The sequence below is a fragment of the Poeciliopsis prolifica genome, unplaced genomic scaffold (genome assembly GCF_027474105.1).
Source record: "Poeciliopsis prolifica strain line A6 unplaced genomic scaffold, Auburn_PproV2 SCAFFOLD179, whole genome shotgun sequence".
Taxonomy (NCBI): domain Eukaryota; kingdom Metazoa; phylum Chordata; class Actinopteri; order Cyprinodontiformes; family Poeciliidae; genus Poeciliopsis; species Poeciliopsis prolifica.
The window spans coordinates 145,622-165,574 of record NW_026562554.1 but is presented as its reverse complement, the minus strand read 5'-3'; the positions used below and the strand labels follow the sequence as shown (position 1 = coordinate 165,574).

General features: G+C 38.5%; 2 protein-coding genes and 1 pseudogene across 3 annotated transcripts; 1 reads left to right on the top strand and 2 right to left on the bottom strand.

The window, feature by feature from the left end:
* Nucleotides 1–284: 284 nt before the first annotated feature.
* On the bottom strand, nucleotides 285–1,904 carry LOC129356588 (gastrula zinc finger protein XlCGF8.2DB-like). Its single transcript, XM_055026167.1, has 2 exons — nucleotides 1,899–1,904; nucleotides 285–1,802 (listed from the first exon to the last, which is right to left on the bottom strand). The coding sequence occupies exons 1-2, from the start codon at nucleotides 1,902–1,904 to the stop codon at nucleotides 1,029–1,031; spliced, it is 780 nt and encodes a 259-aa protein (XP_054882142.1). The 3' UTR covers nucleotides 285–1,028.
* Nucleotides 1,905–2,379: 475 nt separating this feature from the next.
* On the top strand, nucleotides 2,380–14,511 carry LOC129356587 (general transcription factor II-I repeat domain-containing protein 2A-like; annotated as a pseudogene).
* LOC129356575 (gastrula zinc finger protein XlCGF57.1-like) lies at nucleotides 10,372–13,270 on the bottom strand. 2 transcript variants are annotated; one of them, XM_055026156.1, is made up of 2 exons: nucleotides 11,735–13,270; nucleotides 10,372–11,649 (listed from the first exon to the last, which is right to left on the bottom strand). In XM_055026156.1, the coding sequence occupies exons 1-2, from the start codon at nucleotides 13,268–13,270 to the stop codon at nucleotides 11,140–11,142; spliced, it is 2,046 nt and encodes a 681-aa protein (XP_054882131.1). In that variant the 3' UTR covers nucleotides 10,372–11,139. The 2 variants fall into 2 exon arrangements, with proteins under 2 accessions (XP_054882131.1, XP_054882132.1); XM_055026157.1 differs by having other exon boundaries at nucleotides 10,372–11,733; nucleotides 11,891–13,270.
* Nucleotides 14,512–19,953: the final 5,442 nt, after the last annotated feature.

Sequence of the window (19,953 nt, the reverse complement as noted above, 5' to 3'; positions counted from 1 at the left end):
CCAATATTGTGAGAATGTTCTGGAAGGGAGTCCATGTCCAGTCAAACTCTGTTAATGCATGAAATTAGTCACAATGGTCCACAAGAGCACTGAGAATGGCAGTTGACCTTTTCACTGCTTTTGCAGAACAATGTTCAAATAAATCCCAAGAAGCATTAAAAGCACAATATTATAATATTAATATGAATGCTACAATAAGATTCTGGAACATTGAAACTTTGTGAGACGATTACTTGTTATAATGCATAAATGAAACCGCTGAAAAAGAATGATTAAATGTTTTTAATCCAAACAAGATAATTACTTATTGTAAGGCATGAATATATTTGTAAGCAAAACAATTACAAAACGACAGTAAGAAAATCTCTCAAGGAAACTGTTGGATCTGAACAGAAAACATTTATCAAACATTTCACAATATGACGAAAGAGATACAGTTGAAGTTTTAAATGCAATAGAATTGAATGGAGAGCCAGCTTCAGGACGTCTGCTATCTCCGTCTCCAGGCCAGTTCTAACGTGCTCTCATACAACTCAATATTTATTACATTGAGGCGTTGCTTACAAATCATTTGTATAGGAGACCAGATTTCAGTCACAAGTCTCTGCTCAAACAATGTTGTCATCCTGCATCCATGCAGCTGTTGTCTTCCAAGCACATTTTCGTAGCTCTTGAAGATCCTGTCTGTCAATTTCTTGAGGTTATAAAAACTTTTCTCTTGTTTCTTGTTTCTCTGGGCTACAAAACAAGAGTTTCTCAGGACTTCTAGTCTTTGATCCATTCTCCTGCTAAGGTGATAACATTTTCTTTTTGACTGGCATTTTTCATCTAGTCAAGCTATCAGTGTAGCTGCGGCTTCAGGCATTTTGCTTCTCAAATCGGCCTGCTTCCTACTGCTACAAACACACATCCTTGGTGCAAATAAATATCACATTTAACAACTTAATTAAAAAAATTCCACCACTTTATAGATGTAAACCCTCCAGTAAATAACACATTTTTATTACAATGACATTTATAGTGAACTTTTAAGACTTTTCACCAGTGTGAATCCTCATGTGCCGAGTTAAATCCTGTTTTTGACTAAAACTTTTTCCACAGTTCACACATGAAAACGGCTTTTCACCAGTGTGAATCCTCATGTGCCGAGTTAAATCCTGTTTTTGACTAAAACTTTTTCCACAGTTCACACATGAAAACGGCTTTTCACCAGTGTGAATCATCATGTGCCGAGTTAAATCCTGTTTTTGACTAAACCTTTTTCCACAATTCCCACATGAAAACGGCTTTTCACCAGTGTGAATCATCATGTGCTGAGTTAAATGCTGTTTGCGACAAAAACATTTTCCACAGTTCACACATGAAAACGGTTTTTCACCAGTGTGAATCCTCATGTGCTGAGTTAATGCCCGTTTTTCACTAAAACTTTTTCCACAGTTCACACATGAAAACGGTTTTTCACCAGTGTGAATCATCATGTGCTGAGTTAAATGCTGTTTTTGACTAAAACTTTTTCCACAGTTCACACATGAAAACGGTTTTTCACCAGTGTGAATCCTCATGTGCTGAGTTAAATGCTGTTTTTGACTAAAACTTTTTCCACAGTTCACACATGAAAACGGCTTTTCACCAGTGTGAATCATCATGTGCTGAGTTAAATGCTGTTTTTGACTAAAACTTTTTCCACAGTTCACACATGAAAACGGTTTTTCACACTCATGAATTCTGATATGATCACTGACAGCATATTTGGCAGTCAATTGTTTTTTACAGATGGCACCTGATAAAGGTTTTCTTCTGTCCTGATGTTGGTTCTCAGTTTCATCAGGCTTTTCTAAGATGTCTTGGTTCCTGTTTGGTTCTGATTCAGTTTGGTATGTTTGCTGATCAACAAGAACCACCATGCAGGTATCAGTCTCCTGTTTTAATTCAATCTGTTCTTCACCCTGACTGCAGTAAACTTCTTTTTCTTCCACTTTTATCTGCAGGTGTTCTAGATCCTTCTGTTCTTCTTTTATCTGATGATCTTCTGGCTCTTCCTGTTCTTGTTTCACCTGCAGAGGTTCTAACTCCTCCTGGTCCAGAGTGGATCTCCTCTCCTGGTTATAAACGTTACACTTCAGGGAATCTGGATAAGCAAACAGATAAAAAGAATAAGTGTTAACTTTACTGAAGTAAATAGTAGAAATTGTTCACAGTTTAAGACACAAATGAACAAAATAACATTGAAAATTCAACAGCGTAGACAGAGATACACATCAGTCAACAAATCCAGATGACATTTGGAGAATTCTCAAATGAGCTTCAGGTTCTGTAAACAGCTTCGATTCTATCGCTTCATCCGCGTGTTATTTTGGCCCCGGCAGCCTCATCAACGACATGTCTTTCTCAAAAAAGAGAAAAGTAGACACAGAGTGTCGGATTTTTCAAGAAAAATTGACTGCTTATTTGTTCATGCAGGTGAATGGAAAACCCGTGTGCCTTGTGTGCCTGCAGCAGGTTTTGGTGCTTAAGGAATACAATATTCACCGCCACTATGAAACTCAGCATGGTGAAAAATACAATCACTTGCAAGGAGAACTGAGAAATCAGAAGATAAATGAAATGTTGACGGTCTGAGGAAACAGCAATCTGTTTTCACCCAGAGTCGAGGCCAGCTAGCTAACTGCTAGCCAAATAGCGTTAGCATCAAAGCCTCACTGTAAGGGAGAGTTCGGCAAGAACTGCATGCTGAAGCTGCTCAAGTTGTGTCCTGAGAAGCGACAAGCTTTCCAATATTAGCTTGACTAGAAATACCGTCGCAGACAGGATTTCAGAACTATCGGCAAATTTGGACAACCAGCTCAAACGAAAAACGGAGTCATTTCTGGCATTTTCTGTTGCCATTTATGAGAGAGAGTATTGATGTTGCAGATGTCGCTCAACTGGCCATATTTATTCGTGGAGTTGATGTTGACTGTCAGAGGAGTTTCTAGAGTTGGTGCCCATGACCGACACCACGACATCTGAAGACATTTTCCGCTCCGTTGTTGGAGCGCCGGACCGAGTCGGGATGGACCGAGTCGGGGTGGACCGAGTCGGGATGGACCGAGTCGGGATGGACCGAGTCGGGGTGGAAATGATTTAAATTGATTTTAAATCATTTCTAAATTTTTATCTGTTTGATGTATTTTGTCATGCAGGACAGTGTTTGAAGTTCCAAAAACTGAATAAATGTTTTGCAACTTTGTACAATCACTGTGATCAGTTCTTATGCATAATGCATTTAAATAAATGTTTAACTGAGTAAAATTATTGTTGAAATTGTATATACTTTTCTTAAAAAGTCTGAAGTTATTCATAATATATTTTTGTAAAAGTGAAATTTGTTTAATTTAAATCAACGAGTCCACTTTCATTAGTTCTATTTAATCTTGCAATGAGTTAATTTGTGCGGCCCCTTGAGATCAGGTTGAGCTGAATGCGGCCCCTAAACCAAAATGAATTTGACACCCCTGCTCTAGAGGCTTGGAAGTTATGTCACTGCGTGTGACGTTTACGTCGCTGGGCGCCATCTTGTATGGCAACATACCAAAACAAACATTTTTTGATGGTTTTATCACCTTTCCGCTGTATCTTCCTCTTCCATAATGCTGAAAAGCAGTTTGAAACAAAGTGGGCTATTGTGAAAGCTTCTCCCAGAAGCCCCAAAAAAACGCTACATGGAAAAATATCTAAAATTAGACAAATCGACCCGTTAGAAATAAAGAGTTGGAGCAGAGACCCTGATCATCCTCTAATAACAAGATAGAAAGACTTTGAATTACTTTGGATTTACACATGTACAATGAAAGAAAATCCAGTTGGAAAAGTGCAACTAAAGTATGAAATATGTACAATATAAACCTAAATATGCAACTGCTGGAGATGCATCAGCAACTCTCGCGATAAGCGAGTTAGAAAACGGATGGATGGAAACCAAACACACAAATAGTGTTGCACTCACGAAACAGACTCTTCTTCAGTTTCGGCAACTTTATTTGCACATGATGTGTGTATTTGTTTTGGGGCTGCCGTTACAAAGTCCCTTCTTCCAGAGCTACAACGTTTTAACTGACTACTGACACTACTTCCACTACACAACGAAACACTGACGCAGCACAAAGCTCAGATTGTGAGAAACTCCATTTTCTCTCCATAAATCAGCCATTCTCATTGTGATGTCTGCGTTCATTTACCTGCTAACAAAACATTTATCCGGGAAAAGAGCGTTTACTAAAATGATCCTCATGCAGAAAGGTGCAGACATTTAGACCTTAACCTGCATCCAAACGCTGCTGTTTCCTACCTATTCGGTGTAAGATGATCTGGGGAGTCCGGGAGAAATCAAGCAGTCTGCGCTGATCCTCCATCTCTTCCTCCGACTGGACGATGATTTCTTTAAACTCTGTCAATGTTTCTGCAGTTCACTGCTCGCTGATTAACTGGTTTAAGCTGGACTGGAGATATTTATTAGAGAAACACTCAAACATTCAACAAAACAGACCACGTGCTGTCCTCTCTGTCTTCTTCTTCTTCTTCTCCTACTACTTTTGCTTCTTCATCTCCTTTACATTTTAACGGCAGTTTGCATCCATTGCTCTTGCACTACTGCCACCTATTGGATCCTCATATCTATGTCTCAAATTCTCATATCTTTGATTTACATATTTTCTACAACTAATAAAAACATGTTCCATAAAATCACACCAACTACATAAACCAGTAAGATGTTTCCCCATCTTAAAAAGAGTTCCATTTAAAAAACTGACTGGTTCTTATTCTATTCATAATTATCTCCTCCTTCCTGTTTATTCCTCTAACCATTACTACATCAATTGTATATAAATGCCTTCCATTTATTTCATTATTCCACCTAATTTTCCAAATCTTCTTGCTTCCTCTCCAAACTATACCTTTGTCTTCAGATTTAAATCATTTTACTGGCATATCAATAACTTCTTGTTTAATAGCCTCTTAGCCAACCTATCTAAGTCAAGCCACTTAGCAGATTTTACTCAATAAGTTGAAGACTATAGATAGATTTAGATAGATTTTATTACAGACTCAAAGTCCAAATTACATAAAAAAAGAAGAAGAAAAAACAAATTGATAAAAGTAGAAAAAATACATAAAATAACGGCTACTAGCGTTCAGGAGGCAGTCATACCAATGTCTCCAGAGTACAGATGAGTATTTTACTGCAATATATTTTACTGCAATATATTTCATCAACAGTAGGATAATGCTATTATTAGACTCGTTTATATGACAAATAAAATTAAACATAAGCTTTCTTAAAACAGCCATCAAAATGCTGACGCGAGCGGATACAAACAGTTCACTGGCACTGGTCCATCTGGGCTTATTTAACAAAAGTCATTGTCAGCCACCTTCAATCTTTGAAGACTGGCTCTTTGAACGTTGCACCACAAATGTGCAGTATACAGTGATGTACAATATGATCTAAACAAGGATATTTGCCTGAGCAGATGACATTCGGACCTGACGGTAAATCACAGACAGTCTGTCGACACATGACCAAGATATTTTACTTCATTTAATTCAATAGAGTCCCAGACAGCTTGAAATTTGGAAATGCCCTATTTTTTTCCTCCTTAGTGCAACAGATCAAGATACTTTTTGATGGATTGAATTTATCATGTAGGTTACCAACATGATGCAGTTTCTGAAGACCAGCTGAACTGGGACTAAAAACGTCTCGGTCATCAGCATACATTAAATGATTAATAATAGTTTCACCATCCATGCAGCCAGTTCTACACAGGTTTCAGGAGATTAGAGAGATCATTCACATGAAAATTAAACAACATAGGAAATAAAATGCTTCCTTATCTCAGACGAAAGGATGCAGACATACACTTGTCCCATTTGACCTGCATAGTTTGATTAGCACACCAATAGGACAGACATCTTACTATATATTTGCCCACAACAGCGTTGCACAATTTTAAAATTAGTTTTTTCTGATTTACACGATCAAAAGCCTTAGTGGCGTATAAAAACACAGAAAAACTGTAGAGTTTTTACTGTTATAATTATCCAGTAATTCTCATGTATCAGGTTGGACTTGAACCCAAATTGATTGTCTACAGACATAACAATCTGCAAATTTTGGCAAAAGAATAAGTTCAAAGACTTCAGAGTGTGTACTAGGTTATAGTTATCAGAGCTACCTATTTTACCAGCTTTTTTTTTTTAAATCACCGGAAGTAGAAGTACATTCATCAAGCTATCAGGAATAAAAACAGGAATAATAAAATCAGTGAAACACAAGGCAAGAAGAGGGGCGACCCTTGAACTCCATTCCTTCAGATTTATTTACAGACAGTTCCTTAATTGCTTGGTAGACCTCGTGTGTTTTGATCATTTCTACAGTACTAACCTTGTCAACTTGAAAGGGTTCACTGTATACACAGGAAAATAATTTTCTGTAGTGATGTTGCCAAAATCAACAATCATATTCGTCCCAGAAGCGCCATTGACAGTGCAAGGGAGAGAGGATTTACTGTTATTGATGGTTTTAACCTCTTTCCAAAAGGCTTTTGTATCCTTACCTATAAGCTTTTTTGCCACGCAGTCAGCCCTCATGGTTTTCTTATTCTGGATAATGAACCATAGTGCATATTTGTATTTTGCATTAGACCGCTTTTTATGTTCAAATAAAGGGCCCTGCCTAGGTTTACCTGCTAGAGCCCAAGAAGTAGTAGCTTCACTGTGGTATTTAGACACATAGGTGTTGCAGCCTGGTCTGTTTTAAATCTTTATATTACTTTTATCATAAGGAAGGCCAGCTCCCAGTAGCTTCAATTATATTAGAATATAATCCAGTTATATTGGCTCTATGTCCAATAATAGAGCAGTTACCATCTGAACAAGTAACTGCCTCTCTTGGTATTTTAATGGTACATAACAATTGATCAGTTTTGGGCATAGTAATGAGCTATTTGATTACTGTTCACATTTAGTTGACACCTCGAAGGGGATGTGGTCAACAGTGGACATATTGCATAAGATATTTAGGTATAGCATAGCAAGATGAGCATCTGCTGTAGTCATACAATGGTCCAACCAAGACACAGTATGCCAAGCTTCAATTACATAAATGTAGCTAGCAGCTGGCAGACGCTCTTTACTTGACAATACTAGATTAGAATTTGTAAAAAAAAAAAGGTGTTTAGCAAACTGAGTTTTTATCTGAGATGTCTGCATTCATGTCACCCATGACAACCATGTTATGGTCAGGAATAAAATGACAAATTAGGCTTTTTTATTAGAATTTCTTTTTTTTTTTTGCGCTCTAAATTAATAACTACCCGAGTTATTTCTCATGTGGACAGTTAAATAAAAATTTTTATTCAAACCTTTTCCACAAATAAGACACCAAAAAGGCCTCGTATTTGTGTGAATTACAATATGATTAAGTAGAACATGTTTTTGACTGAAACATTTCCCACAAGTGATGCATTAAAAGGGGTTTCTCCCCAGTGTGAGTTCTATGAGCATCAAAAGCAGATTTGAAAGCAAAACACTTTCCACAGGTCATACATGAAAACGGCTTTTCACCTGAGTGAATCGTCATGTGCTCAGATAAATATTGTTTGCAACTAAAACTTTTCCCACAGATGACGCATAGAAAAGGCTTTTCTCCTGTGTGAGTTCTCACATGAACATTGAAAGCAGACTTGAAAGTAAAGCATTTTCCGCAGTTCTCACATGAAAAAGGCTTTACACCAATGTGAACCATCATGGTTACCATCATTAGTTAAAACGTGTTTTTGGCTAAAAGATTGTCCACAGGTACCACATGAAAAAGGCTTTTCCTTCCTATGAGTTCTCTGGTGAGCATCGAAAGCAGATTTGAAAGAAAATTGCTTTTCGCAGATCACACACATGAAAGACTTTTCATCTGTATGACACCTCATGTGACCAGTTAAAAGCCTTTTTGACAAAAATATTTACCACAGATCACACACAAAACGGCATTTTACCTGTGTGAATCGTCATGTGTCGAGTTAAAACCTCTTTTTGACAAAAACGTTTTCCACAAGTCAGACATAAAAATGGCTTTTTACCAGTATGAGTTTTCATGTGAGCCTCAAAAGCAGATCTGAAGGCAAAACGCTTTTTACAAATGACACATGAGAAAGGTTTTCTTCTGTCCTGATGTTGGTTCTCAGTTTCATCAGGCTTTTTTAACATGTCTTGGTTCCTGTTTGGTTCTGATTCAGTTTGGTATGTTTGCTCATCAACAGGAACCACCATGCAGGTATCAGTCTCCTGTTTTAATTCAATCAGTTCTTCACCCTGACTGCAGTAAACTTCTTTCTCTTCCACGTTTATCTGATGATCTTCTGGCTCTTCCTGTTCTTGTTTCACCTGCAGAGGTTCTAACTCCTCCTGGTCCAGAGTGGATCTCCTCTCCTGCTGACTTAGCTCATCCTCATAAACGTTATGTTGTAGGTGATCTGGAGAAGAAAACAGAAAAAATTAGGAATTCACTTCATTGAAGTAAATAAAAAACTTCCATCATTTAAGAGAGAAGTCACCCAAACAAAAAAACAAAAGAAAAAGAAAACCGGAACTCCACCGTAAAACCAACCCGGGAGCAACGTCCCCCAAACAAAAGTTCCGCTTCGCCACTGCTGCTCCGAAACAAACAAAATATAACTCGTTCATTTTTGGAATAAATCGAATAAGTCATACATTAAAATATTTTAAAATTATTTAATAAATATTAATACAACCAAAATAAAATAATGGGGTGGCAGTTTTAGGTGCGCCACATCTTCACTGCATTGATTCTCCCGTGGCTTCAAAAGTATTAACCCTTGAACTTTTCCAAATTTTATCACATAAACACATCTGAAAATATATTTCATAAGAATTTTATGTAATTATCCAACATAAAGTGGGATACAATAGTGAAGTAACACTAGACATTTAGACCTTAACCTGCATCCAAACGCTGCTGTTTCCTACCTATTCGGTGTAAGATGATCTGGGGAGTCCGGGAGAAATCAAGCAGTCTGCGCTGATCATCCATCTCTTCCTCCGACTGGACGATGATTTCTTTAAACTCTGTCAATGTTCCTGCAGTTCACTGCTCGCTGATTCACTGGTTTAAGCTGGACTGGAGATATTTATTAGAGAAACACTCAAACATTCAACAAAACAGACCACGTGCTGTCCTCTTTGTCTTCTTCTTCTACTTTTTCTTCTTCTTCCCCTTTACATTGTAACGGCAGTTTGCATCCATTGCTCTTGCACTACTGCCACCTATTGGATCCTCATATCTGTGTCTCAAATTCTCATATCTTTGATTTACATATTTTCTATACCTAATAAAAACATGTTCCATAAAATCACACCAACTTCATAAACCTGTGAGATGTTTCCCCATCTTAAAAAGAGTTCCATTTAAAAAAAACTGACTGGTTCTTATTCTATTCATAATTATCTCCTCCCTCCTGTTTATTCCTCTAACCATTACTACCATCAATTGTATATAAATGCCTTCCATTTATTTATATCCCACCTAATTTTCCAAATCTTCTTGCTTCCTCTCCAAACTATACCTTTGTCTTCAGATTTAAATAATTCTGTTATGATCAGCCATAACCTCGTTTCATCTCTTTTGCTTTGTCTTCTTCTTCTTTGGGGTTTTATGACTAACTGCATTCATGTCATTGCATTACTGCCACCTTGTGGATCCTACGATCATCACATCTACAGATTTTTCTCAGTGCCACTTCTCGTTGCAGAACGTGAAATGTTTTCCTCGTAATAGAAAAGAGCAGAAAAAACAAAAATACAACTAAGACAAAAGACACACAAAATTACTGAAGACAATAATAATCAACCAAACTTTTAAAAAATCATGAACAATCAATGAGTGATTTCATAAAGTTTTTAAATGGATTTTTTTTATCTAATCATCAAAGAAAATGTAAAGTCAGTGCATAACAGCACATTGTATTTTTGATAATTAGTGTATTAAGATAAACAACATCCATCCCTCACACTTTGTCTATACAGAATAGAATAATACAAATCAATCCCTCAAGTCCAATCTTGTGAGAATGTTCTGGAAGGGAGTCCATGTCCAGTCAAACTCTGTTAATGCATGAAATTAGTCACAATGGTCCACAAGAGCACTGAGAATGGCAGTTGACCTTTTCACTGCTTTTGCAGAACAATGTTCAAATAAATCCCAAGAAGCATTAAAAGCACAATATTATAACATTAATATGAATGCTACAATAAGATTCTGGAACATTGAAACTTTGTGAGACGATTACTTGTTATAATGCATAAATGAATAACGCTGAATAAGAATGATTAAATGTTTTTAATCCAAACAAGATAATTACTTATTGTAAGGCATGAATATATTTGTAAGCAAAACAATTACAAAACAACAGCAAGAAAATCTCTCAAGGAAACTGTTGGATCTGAACACAAAACATTTATCAAACATTTCACAATATGACGAAAGAGATACAGTTGAAGTTTTAAATGCAATAGAATTGAATGGAGAGCCAGCTTCAGGACGTCTGCTATCTCCGTCTCCAGGCCAGTTCTAACGTGCTCTCATACAACTCAACATTTATTACATTGAGGCGTTGCTTACAAATCATTTGCATAGAAGGAGACCAGATTTCAGTCACAAGTCTCTGCTCAAACAATGTTGTCATCCTGCATCCATGCAGCTGTTGTCTTCCAAGCACATTTTCGTAGGTCTTGAAGATCCTGTCTGTCAATTTCTTGAGGTTATAAAAACTTTTCTCTTGTTTCTTGTTTCTCTGGGCTACAAAACTAGAGTTTCTCAGGACTTCTAGTCTTTGATCCATTCTCCTGCTAAGGTGATAACATTTTCTTTCTGACTGGCATATTTCGTCTAGTCAAGCTATCAGTGTAGCTGCGGCTTCAGGCATTTTGCTTCTCAAATCGGCCTGCTTCCTACTGCTACAAACACACATCCTTGGTGCAAATAAATATCACATTTAACAACTTAATTAAAAAATTTCCACCACTTTATAGATGTAAACCCTCCAGTAAATAACACATTTTTATTACAATGACATTTATAGTGAACTTTTAAGACTTTTCACCAGTGTGAATCTTCATGTGCCGAGTTAAATCCTGTTTTTGACTAAACCTTTTTCCACAATTCCCACATGAAAACGGCTTTTCACCAGTGTGAATCATCATGTGTTGAGTTAAATGCTGTTTACGACTAAAACTTTTTCCACAGTTCACACATGAAAACGGCTTTTCACCAGTGTGAATCCTCATGTGCCGAGTTAAACAAAGTTTATGACTAAAACTTTTTCCACAGTTCACACATGAAAACGGCTTTTCACCAGTGTGAATCATCATGTGCTTAGTTAAATCCTGTTTTTGACGAAAACATTTTCCACAGTTCACACATGAAAACGGCTTTTCACCAGTGTGAATCCTCAGGTGCCGAGTTAATGCCTTTTTTTCACTAAAACTTTTTCCACAGTTCACACATGAAAACGGCTTTTCACCAGTGTGAATCCTCATGTGCCGAGTTAATGCCTTTTTTTCACTAAAACTTTTTCCACAGTTCACACATGAAAATGGCTTTTCACCAGTGTGAATCATCATGTGCCGAGTTAAATGCCGTTTTTGACTAAAACTTTTTCCACAGTTCACACATGAAAACGGCTTTTTCACCAGTGTGAATCATCATGTGCCGAGTTAAATGCCGTTTTTGACTAAAACTTTTTCCACAGTTCACACATGAAAACGGCTTTTCACCAGTGTGAATCCTCATGTGCCCAGTTAATGCCTTTTTTTCACTAAAACTTTTTCCACAGTTCACACATGAAAACGGCTTTTCACCAGTGTGAATCCTCATGTGCCCAGTTAAATTCTGTTTTTGACTAAAACTTTTTCCACAATTCCCACATGAAAACGGCTTTTCACCAGTGTGAATCATCATGTGCCGAGTTAAACAAAGTTTATGACTAAAACTTTTTCCACAGTTCACACATGAAAACGGCTTTTCACCAGTGTGAATCATCATGTGCTGAGTTAAATGCTGTTTTTGACTAAAACTTTTTCCACAGTTCACACATGAAAACGGCTTTTCACCAGAGTGAATCATCATGTGCCGAGTTAATTTCTGTTTTAGACTAAAACTTTTTCCACAGTTCACACATGAAAACGGCTTTTCACCAGTGTGAATCATCATGTGCCGAGTTAAATGCTGTTTTTGACTAAAACTTTTTCCACAGTTCACACATGAAAACGGCTTTTCACCAGAGTGAATCATCATGTGCCGAGTTAATTTCTGTTTTTGACTAAAACTTTTTCCACAGTTCACACATGAAAACGGCTTTTCACCAGTGTGAATCCTCAGGTGCCGAGTTAATGCCTTTTTTTCACTAAAACTTTTTCCACAGTTCACACATGAAAACGGCTTTTCACCAGAGTGAATCATCATGTGCCGAGTTAAATCCTGTTTTTGACTAAAACATTTTCCACAGTTCACACATGAAAACGGCTTTTCACCAGTGTGAATCATCATGTGCCGAGTTAAATCCTGTTTTTGACGAAAACATTTTCCACAGTTCACACATGAAAACGGCTTTTCACCAGTGTGAATCCTCAGGTGCCGAGTTAATGCCTTTTTTTCACTAAAACTTTTTCCACAGTTCACACATGAAAACGGCTTTTCACCAGTGTGAATCCTCAGGTGCCGAGTTAATGCCTTTTTTTCACTAAAACTTTTTCCACAGTTCACACATGAAAATGGCTTTTCACCAGTGTGAATCATCATGTGCCGAGTTAAATGCCGTTTTTGACTAAAACTTTTTCCACAGTTCACACATGAAAACGGCTTTTCACCAGTGTGAATCCTCATGTGCTGAGTTAAACAAAGTTTATGACTAAAACTTTTTCCACAGTTCACACATGAAAACGGCTTTTCACCAGTGTGAATCCTCATGTGCTGAGTTAAACTCTGTTTATGACTGAAACTTTTTCCACAGTTCACACATGAAAACGGCTTTTCACCAGTGTGAATCATCATGTGCCGAGTTAAATGCCGTTTTTGACTAAAACTTTTTCCACAGTTCACACATGAAAACGGCTTTTCACCAGTGTGAATCCTCAGGTGCCGAGTTAATGCCTTTTTTTCACTAAAACTTTTTCCACAGTTCACACATGAAAACGGCTTTTCACCAGTGTGAATCATCATGTGCCGAGTTAAATTCTGTTTTTCACTAAAACTTTTTCCACAGTTCACACATGTAAACGGCTTTTCACCCTTATGAATTCTGATATGATCACTGACAGCATATTTGGCAGTCAATTGTTTTTTACAGATGACACCTGATAAAGGTTTTCTTCTGTCCTGATGTTGGTTCTCAGTTTCATCAGGCTTTTCTAAGATGTCTTGGTTCCTGTTTGGTTCTGATTCAGTTTGGTATGTTTGCTCATCAACAGGAACCACCATGCAGGTATCAGTCTCCAGTTTTAATGCAATCAGTTCTTCACCCTGAGTGCAGTAAACTTCTTTCTCTGCCACTTTTATCTGATGATCTTCTGGCTCTTCCTGTTCTTGTTTCACCTGCAGAGGTTCTAACTCATCCAGAGTGGATCTCCTCTCCTGGTTATAAACGTTACACTTCAGGGAATCTGGACAAGCAAACAGATAAAAAGAAGAAGTGTTAACTTTACTGAAGTAAATAGTAGAAATTGTTCACAGTTTAAGACAGAAATGAACAAAATAACATTGAAAATTCAACAGCGTAGACAGAGATACACATCAGTCGACAAATCCAGCTGACATTTGGAAAATTCTCAAATGAACGGATTAAAAAAATAATTTTATTGATTACAAAATTAAATGTCGTAGGGATTATTGTTAGTATTTAATAGTAAACTGTATTATTTCAATACATTACTTCTTTTATTACTTTGAATAATAGTTAAATCTAATTTTCGTGCACTTTAAATCCTTGGGGTTGAGTTATAAACATGAATTTATTTGTAGGTTAATAGTTGTTTAGTTTTGTTCCTTTCTTATTTGCTTTTCTAAGTTAGACAGGAAGCGGCCCGCCGAACGATTTAGCCCGGCCCGGGGTCTAAATGCCCCCAGCCGGACCATTACCATTGAAAAAAAAATTAATAAAAATGGCCGACACTACGACATCAGAAGACATTTTCCGCTCTGTTGTTGGACCGGTCCCGCGCCATAAGCCTGGCTACTGATGGTGCGCCGTCAATGATTGGGAAAAAGACAGGTGTTGTGACAAAGTTCAGAGAGAAAGTACAAGCTGCAAATAAAGGGGGGAGTTTTGGACATTTCATTGTATTTTGCATCAGGAAGCATTAAGCTGCAAGTCGCTAAAAATGCACCATGTCATGGAGGTGGTTGTCCGAACTGTAAATTTCATCCGAGCCAGAGCTCTCAGTCATTGTCAGTTTGCTGAGTGAAATATTTCTCATGCATGCAATACATGTTTATGTGTGAAAGTTTTTCTATATGTATATATTTTATGCATCAACAAGAAAGGCGACAAATGTACTTCATCAAATGTCTGTTTAAAACACCTGACACTTAAAATTTCAAATGTGTGAAGCTCGCGAATTTGTTCAAATTGCTTCCCAGATGTAGAAAATTTATCTTAAATCATTTCTTAATTTTTATCTGTTCACTGCGTGTGACGTTTACGTCGCTGGGCGCCATCTTGTATGGCAACATTCCAAAACAAACCTTTTCTGATGGTTTTATAGCGTTTCCGCTGTATCTTCCTCTCCCATAATGCTGAAAAGCAGTTTGAAACAAAGTGGGATATATTGCGAAAAGCTTCTCCCAGAAGCCCCCCCAAAAAAAAACGCTACAAGGAAAAAATATCTAAAATTGAACAAATCGACCCGTTAGAAATAAAGAGTTGGAGCAGAGACCCTGATCATCCTCTAATAACAAGATAGAAAGACTTTGAATTACTTTGGATTTACACATGTACAATGAAAGAAAATCCAGTTGGAAAAGTGCAACTAAAGTATGAAATATGTACAATATAAACCTAAATATGCAACTGCCGGAGATGCATCAGCAACTCTCGCGATAAGCGAGTTAGAAAACGGATGGATGGAAACCAAACACACAAATAGTGTTGCACTCACGAAACAGACTCTTCTTCACTTTCGGCAACTTTATTTGCACATGATGTGTGTATTTGTTTTGGGTCTGCCGTTACAAAGTCCCTTCCTCCAGAGATACAACGTTTTAACTGACTACTGACACTACTTCCACTACACAACGAAACACTGACGCAGCACAAAGCTCAGATTGTGAGAAACTCCATTTTCTCTCCATTAATCAGCCGTTCTCATTGTGATGTCTGCGTTCATTTACCTGCTAACAAAACATTTATCCGGGAAAAGAGCGTTTACTAAAATGATCCTCATGCAGAAAGGTGCAGACATTTAGACCTTAACCTGCATCCAAACGCTGCTGTTTCCTACCTATTCGGTGTAAGATGATCTGGGGAGTCCGGGAGAAATCAAGCAGTCTGCGCTGATCATCCACTCTTCCTCCGACTGGACGATGATTTCTTTAAACTCTGTCAATGTTTCTGCAGTTCACTGCTCGCTGATTCACTGGTTTAAGCTGGACTGGAGATATTTATTAGAGAAAAACTCAAACATTCAACAACAGACCACGTGCCGTCCTCTCTGTCTTCTTCTTCTACCTTTTCTTCTTCTTTGTCTTCTTTGGAGTTTTATGACTGTCGTTCATTCATGTCATCGCATTACCGCCACCTTGTGGATCCTACGATCATTACAGCTACAGATTTCTCATAAAGTGCCAGTTCTCTTTGCAGAACCTAAAATCTTTTCCTAGTAACAGAATAAGCTGCAGCAGAAAAGAAAAATACAACTAAGACAAAAAAAAAAAAACACTAAATTATTGAAGACAATAATAATCAACCATACTACAGAGACAACATGCAAGTTTTTATACAATGATAAGGAAGGAAAAACAAGGGCAAGACGGTCTGGTACTTATGCAGCTGGGGAAAACAACCTTCCAGCCTTGTACAAGTAACCCAAATAGTTCTTTACAAGAAATTCAATTCTTTTGGTCAGAGTTCACAAACATTTCACATGACATGACTAGCAGATGTGACCTTACTGTAATTTTTCCATGACAACTCGTTAAAGCTGGACTGGAGATATTTATTAGAGAAACTCAAACATTCAACAAAACAGAACATCCGCCATCTCATTGTTCTTCCTCCTATTCTTCTTCTTGGAGAGACACTTACACAGACATCACATTGTTTATTCTGGATAATTTGAGCAAATAGGGTGAAATATCATTCACCTAGCGAAAGTGAGACAAAGATGGGCAACCGCCGGTCAGAGATTCGATTGTTTTCCGAGTTTTCAAATCAGTTTCAATCTCATTTTACTTTAAAGACAAAACTATCACAAAAACTTTTTTGCTAACTTTAATTAGCCAAAAATTTGGTTTAAGTTGGACTGGTTTAAGCTGGACTTGAGATATTTATTAGAGAAACACTCAAACATTTAACAAAACAGACCACGTGTCGTTCTCTTTGTCTTCTTCTGCTTCTTCTTCCGGTGTGAGGAGGACGTGAGTGGAAGAGCGGAGGAAGAGAGCTCGAGAGCGAGTGGTTTTCTATATCTTTTGTCTTTTCTTACTGTTTTTTTTGGGTGTTTAATTTACTTGTTTAATTGTTTTTTTTCTTGTGTTTAGTTTTATCACGTTTTAAGGGTTTTTGTTCGTTTGTTTGGGGTGTGGCCGTCGGGCGTGCCTGGCAACAATGGTGGGTGTTGTCGGTGGTGGGTCTTTCTCCACGCTGACACGGAAGAACGGCATCAAGGTGGGTGCTGGCTCTGTGCAGCGTGGAGGAAGTTTGTTTGGCGGTGGTGAATTGATTGGGCACGGGAGCATCAGGTCAGCAGCACGAATAAATGGGGCAGTGGTGTTGTTTGTTGAGAAAGTGGAGCACGCACAACAGGTGGTGGGAAAGGGTGTATCAATTGATGGTTTATTTTTACAGGTGTCACCTCTCACATTACGAGCACTAGGGTGTTGTTATCTAATGTTCCTCCTTTCATAAGCGACAAGTTTTTGGTAAAGGAATTATCGAGACATGGAAAAGTGGTGTCACCGGTGAAAAAGATCTTATCTGGTTGTAAGTCGCCATTGTTAAAACATGTTGTCTCCCACTGGAGACAACTTTTCATTATTTTAAACAGAAAAGACAAGGTGTCAACGGTAGCAAGGGAACAGAGGGTAGGTGGGGAGTTTTTGAAGAAAGTGAGTGTTGAGTTAGTGGAGGGAAGTGGTAGGAGTGTGTGTGAGAGAGAGAATGAGAGCACGGTGGTGTGTGGTGGTGGGCTGACTGGTGATGGTGGTGAGAGTGTAGAAGGGGAGAGTGGAGATGTACAGGGGGGGCAGGAGGAAGGAGTGAAAGAGAACATGATACATCTAGTGTGTGGAGATATGGGAGAGAGAGGAGAGGGACAGGTGGATGATAAGGTGAAAGAAATAAACAGTGAGAATCAGTTGCAAGAGGTGGAACAGAGAAAGAAAAGGGTGAGGCAGAGGAGGAAATGGATTTGGAAGCGAATACTCCGGCAAGGAGACGGAGTAAGAGGGAATGTGGTGACTGCAGATCAGGCCAGCAGGCAGGCTAATAAGGTAACTGGAGAGAGGAAAGAAATGTCTCAAAGCAGTGATGAGGAGAGCTGTTTTTCTGACACCAGTGAGATCTCGATGTCACAAGGGAGTAAAGAACCAAGATACCCAGTAGAAACTTTTAGAACATTCATAAAAGAAACGAAAGGACTTAGGGGTATAAAAATAGAAAGCTATTTTCCTGACTTAAAAATATTTTATTCCTCTGCAAGATATTATGCAAACACAAAGAAGTATCAGGGTTTATGGACACAGAGGTTTTTAGGTTAAAGAAAATAATGACGAAAGTTAGAAAACAGTTTTAATGATGCATAATAGCTTTTTAACATTACTCACGGGTTGTTTTTTGTATTTTGTTTTTTAGCCTTTTACTCATTATGAATTCGTTTAAGATTGCATCTTTAAATCTTAATGGGGCGAGGGAGGCTAAAAAAAGGCTTTGGTTTACCAAATGATCAATCAGAAAAGAATTTATGTTTTGTTCAAACAAGAAACACATAGCGATCAATGACTGAAACAGAATGGTTAAAGAGTGGAGGGGGGAAATAGTGTTGAGTCACGGCACCTCAAAAAGTGCAGGTGTAGGGTTTGTTTTTTCTAAAGCTTTTACCCCACTTAGCATAGAGACTGAGCCATCATACAAGGACGGTGTCTTTTAGTGAAGACAAAGTTTGAGCTTTTTAATTTTGTTTTAATTAACATCTATGCTCCGATAGCCAATGCAGAGAAGAAGCGTTTTTATGAGAAAATTGGGGAACGGTTGGGTGATTGCGGGACTGAGGATTATGTTTTTATAGGTGGGGATTTTAATTGTACTGAGAATGAGTTTTTAGATCGAAATCACACAGAGCTGCATCCGATGGCCCAACGCGTCTTGAAGCAGCTGGTCTCGTCTCATGGCCTGGTGGACGTATGGAGGAGGATGCACACAAGCTCCCAGGCAGTTTACCTGGTCCCACATTGTTGATAGCAAAATCTCTTTACCTCGTTTAGATCGTTTTTATTGTTTTAAACACCATTTTAATGTGTTTAAAACATGCCAGATCTTACCTGTGGCTTTTACGGATCATTCGCTGCTTTTAGGTAGTGTTTTTATCAGAAACATTTTACCTAGAAGCGCATACTGGCATTTTAATTCTGCTTTGACTTACAATCAGAGTTTTAAGGAGGTTTTAACTTATTTTTGGACCGGTTTTAGAAAAACGAAAGCTGATTTTAGTTCAATCAAGCAGTGGTGGGATTATGGAAAGGTCCAAATTAAACTGCTGAGTCAACAGCACACTCTCAATGTCACGTGTGACATTACCGGATCTATCAGAGATCTGGAGATGAGTATAGTGGATTTGGAGCGACTGACACCACGGGAAATCGAGAGTATTTTGAAGCTCTCAAATCTAAAAGGCTAACTTTGGCCAACCTGCTGGAGAGTAAAGTCCAAGGCGCGTTGGTCAGGTCCCAGATGCAGGAAATCACAGAGATGGATGCTCCCTCTGGCTTTTTCTTTGGCCTAGAGAGGAAACAAGGTCAGAGGAAAATTATCCACTCTTTACTGTCGGACACGGGGCAGCATATGAGCGAACCGGGGCAGATAAGGAGGAGGGCTGTGGACTTCTATAGTTCTCTGTTCCAGAGGGAATATAAAGAGAATGAAGAACTGTTGGAGGAGTTCTGCGAAGAACTGCCTCAGATCTCTGCGGAGATCAATACCGACCTGGAGCGCCCGTTGGGCATACAAGAGCTCCACACAGCCCTCCAGAGCATGCAGGGCCAGAGGTCCCCAGGCGTTGATGGGCTAACAGTGGAGTTTTTCAAGGCCTACTGGGACCTTCTGGCCCAGGACATGCTCGAAATGTACAACGAGAGTCTAGCTACCGGTTCGCTCCCCCTATCCTGTCGCAGGGCGGTCATCACCCTGCTGCTGAAAAAGGACAACCTGCAGGAGATTAAAAACTGGCGCCCTGTGTCCCTCCTCTGTACGGACTATAAAATCCTCTCGAGGCCCTGGCCACGAGAATAGGAAAAGCCATGGAGCAGGTCATCCACCGGGACCAGACCTACTGCGTCCCCGGCAGGTCCATGGTGGACAATGTCTACCTAATTCGGGAAATTTTGGGTGTACAGACAGGCTTGATTTCATTAGATCAAGAAAAGGCTTTTGACCGCGTTGAACACAACTTCCTCTGGAAAGTAATGAGGAGGTT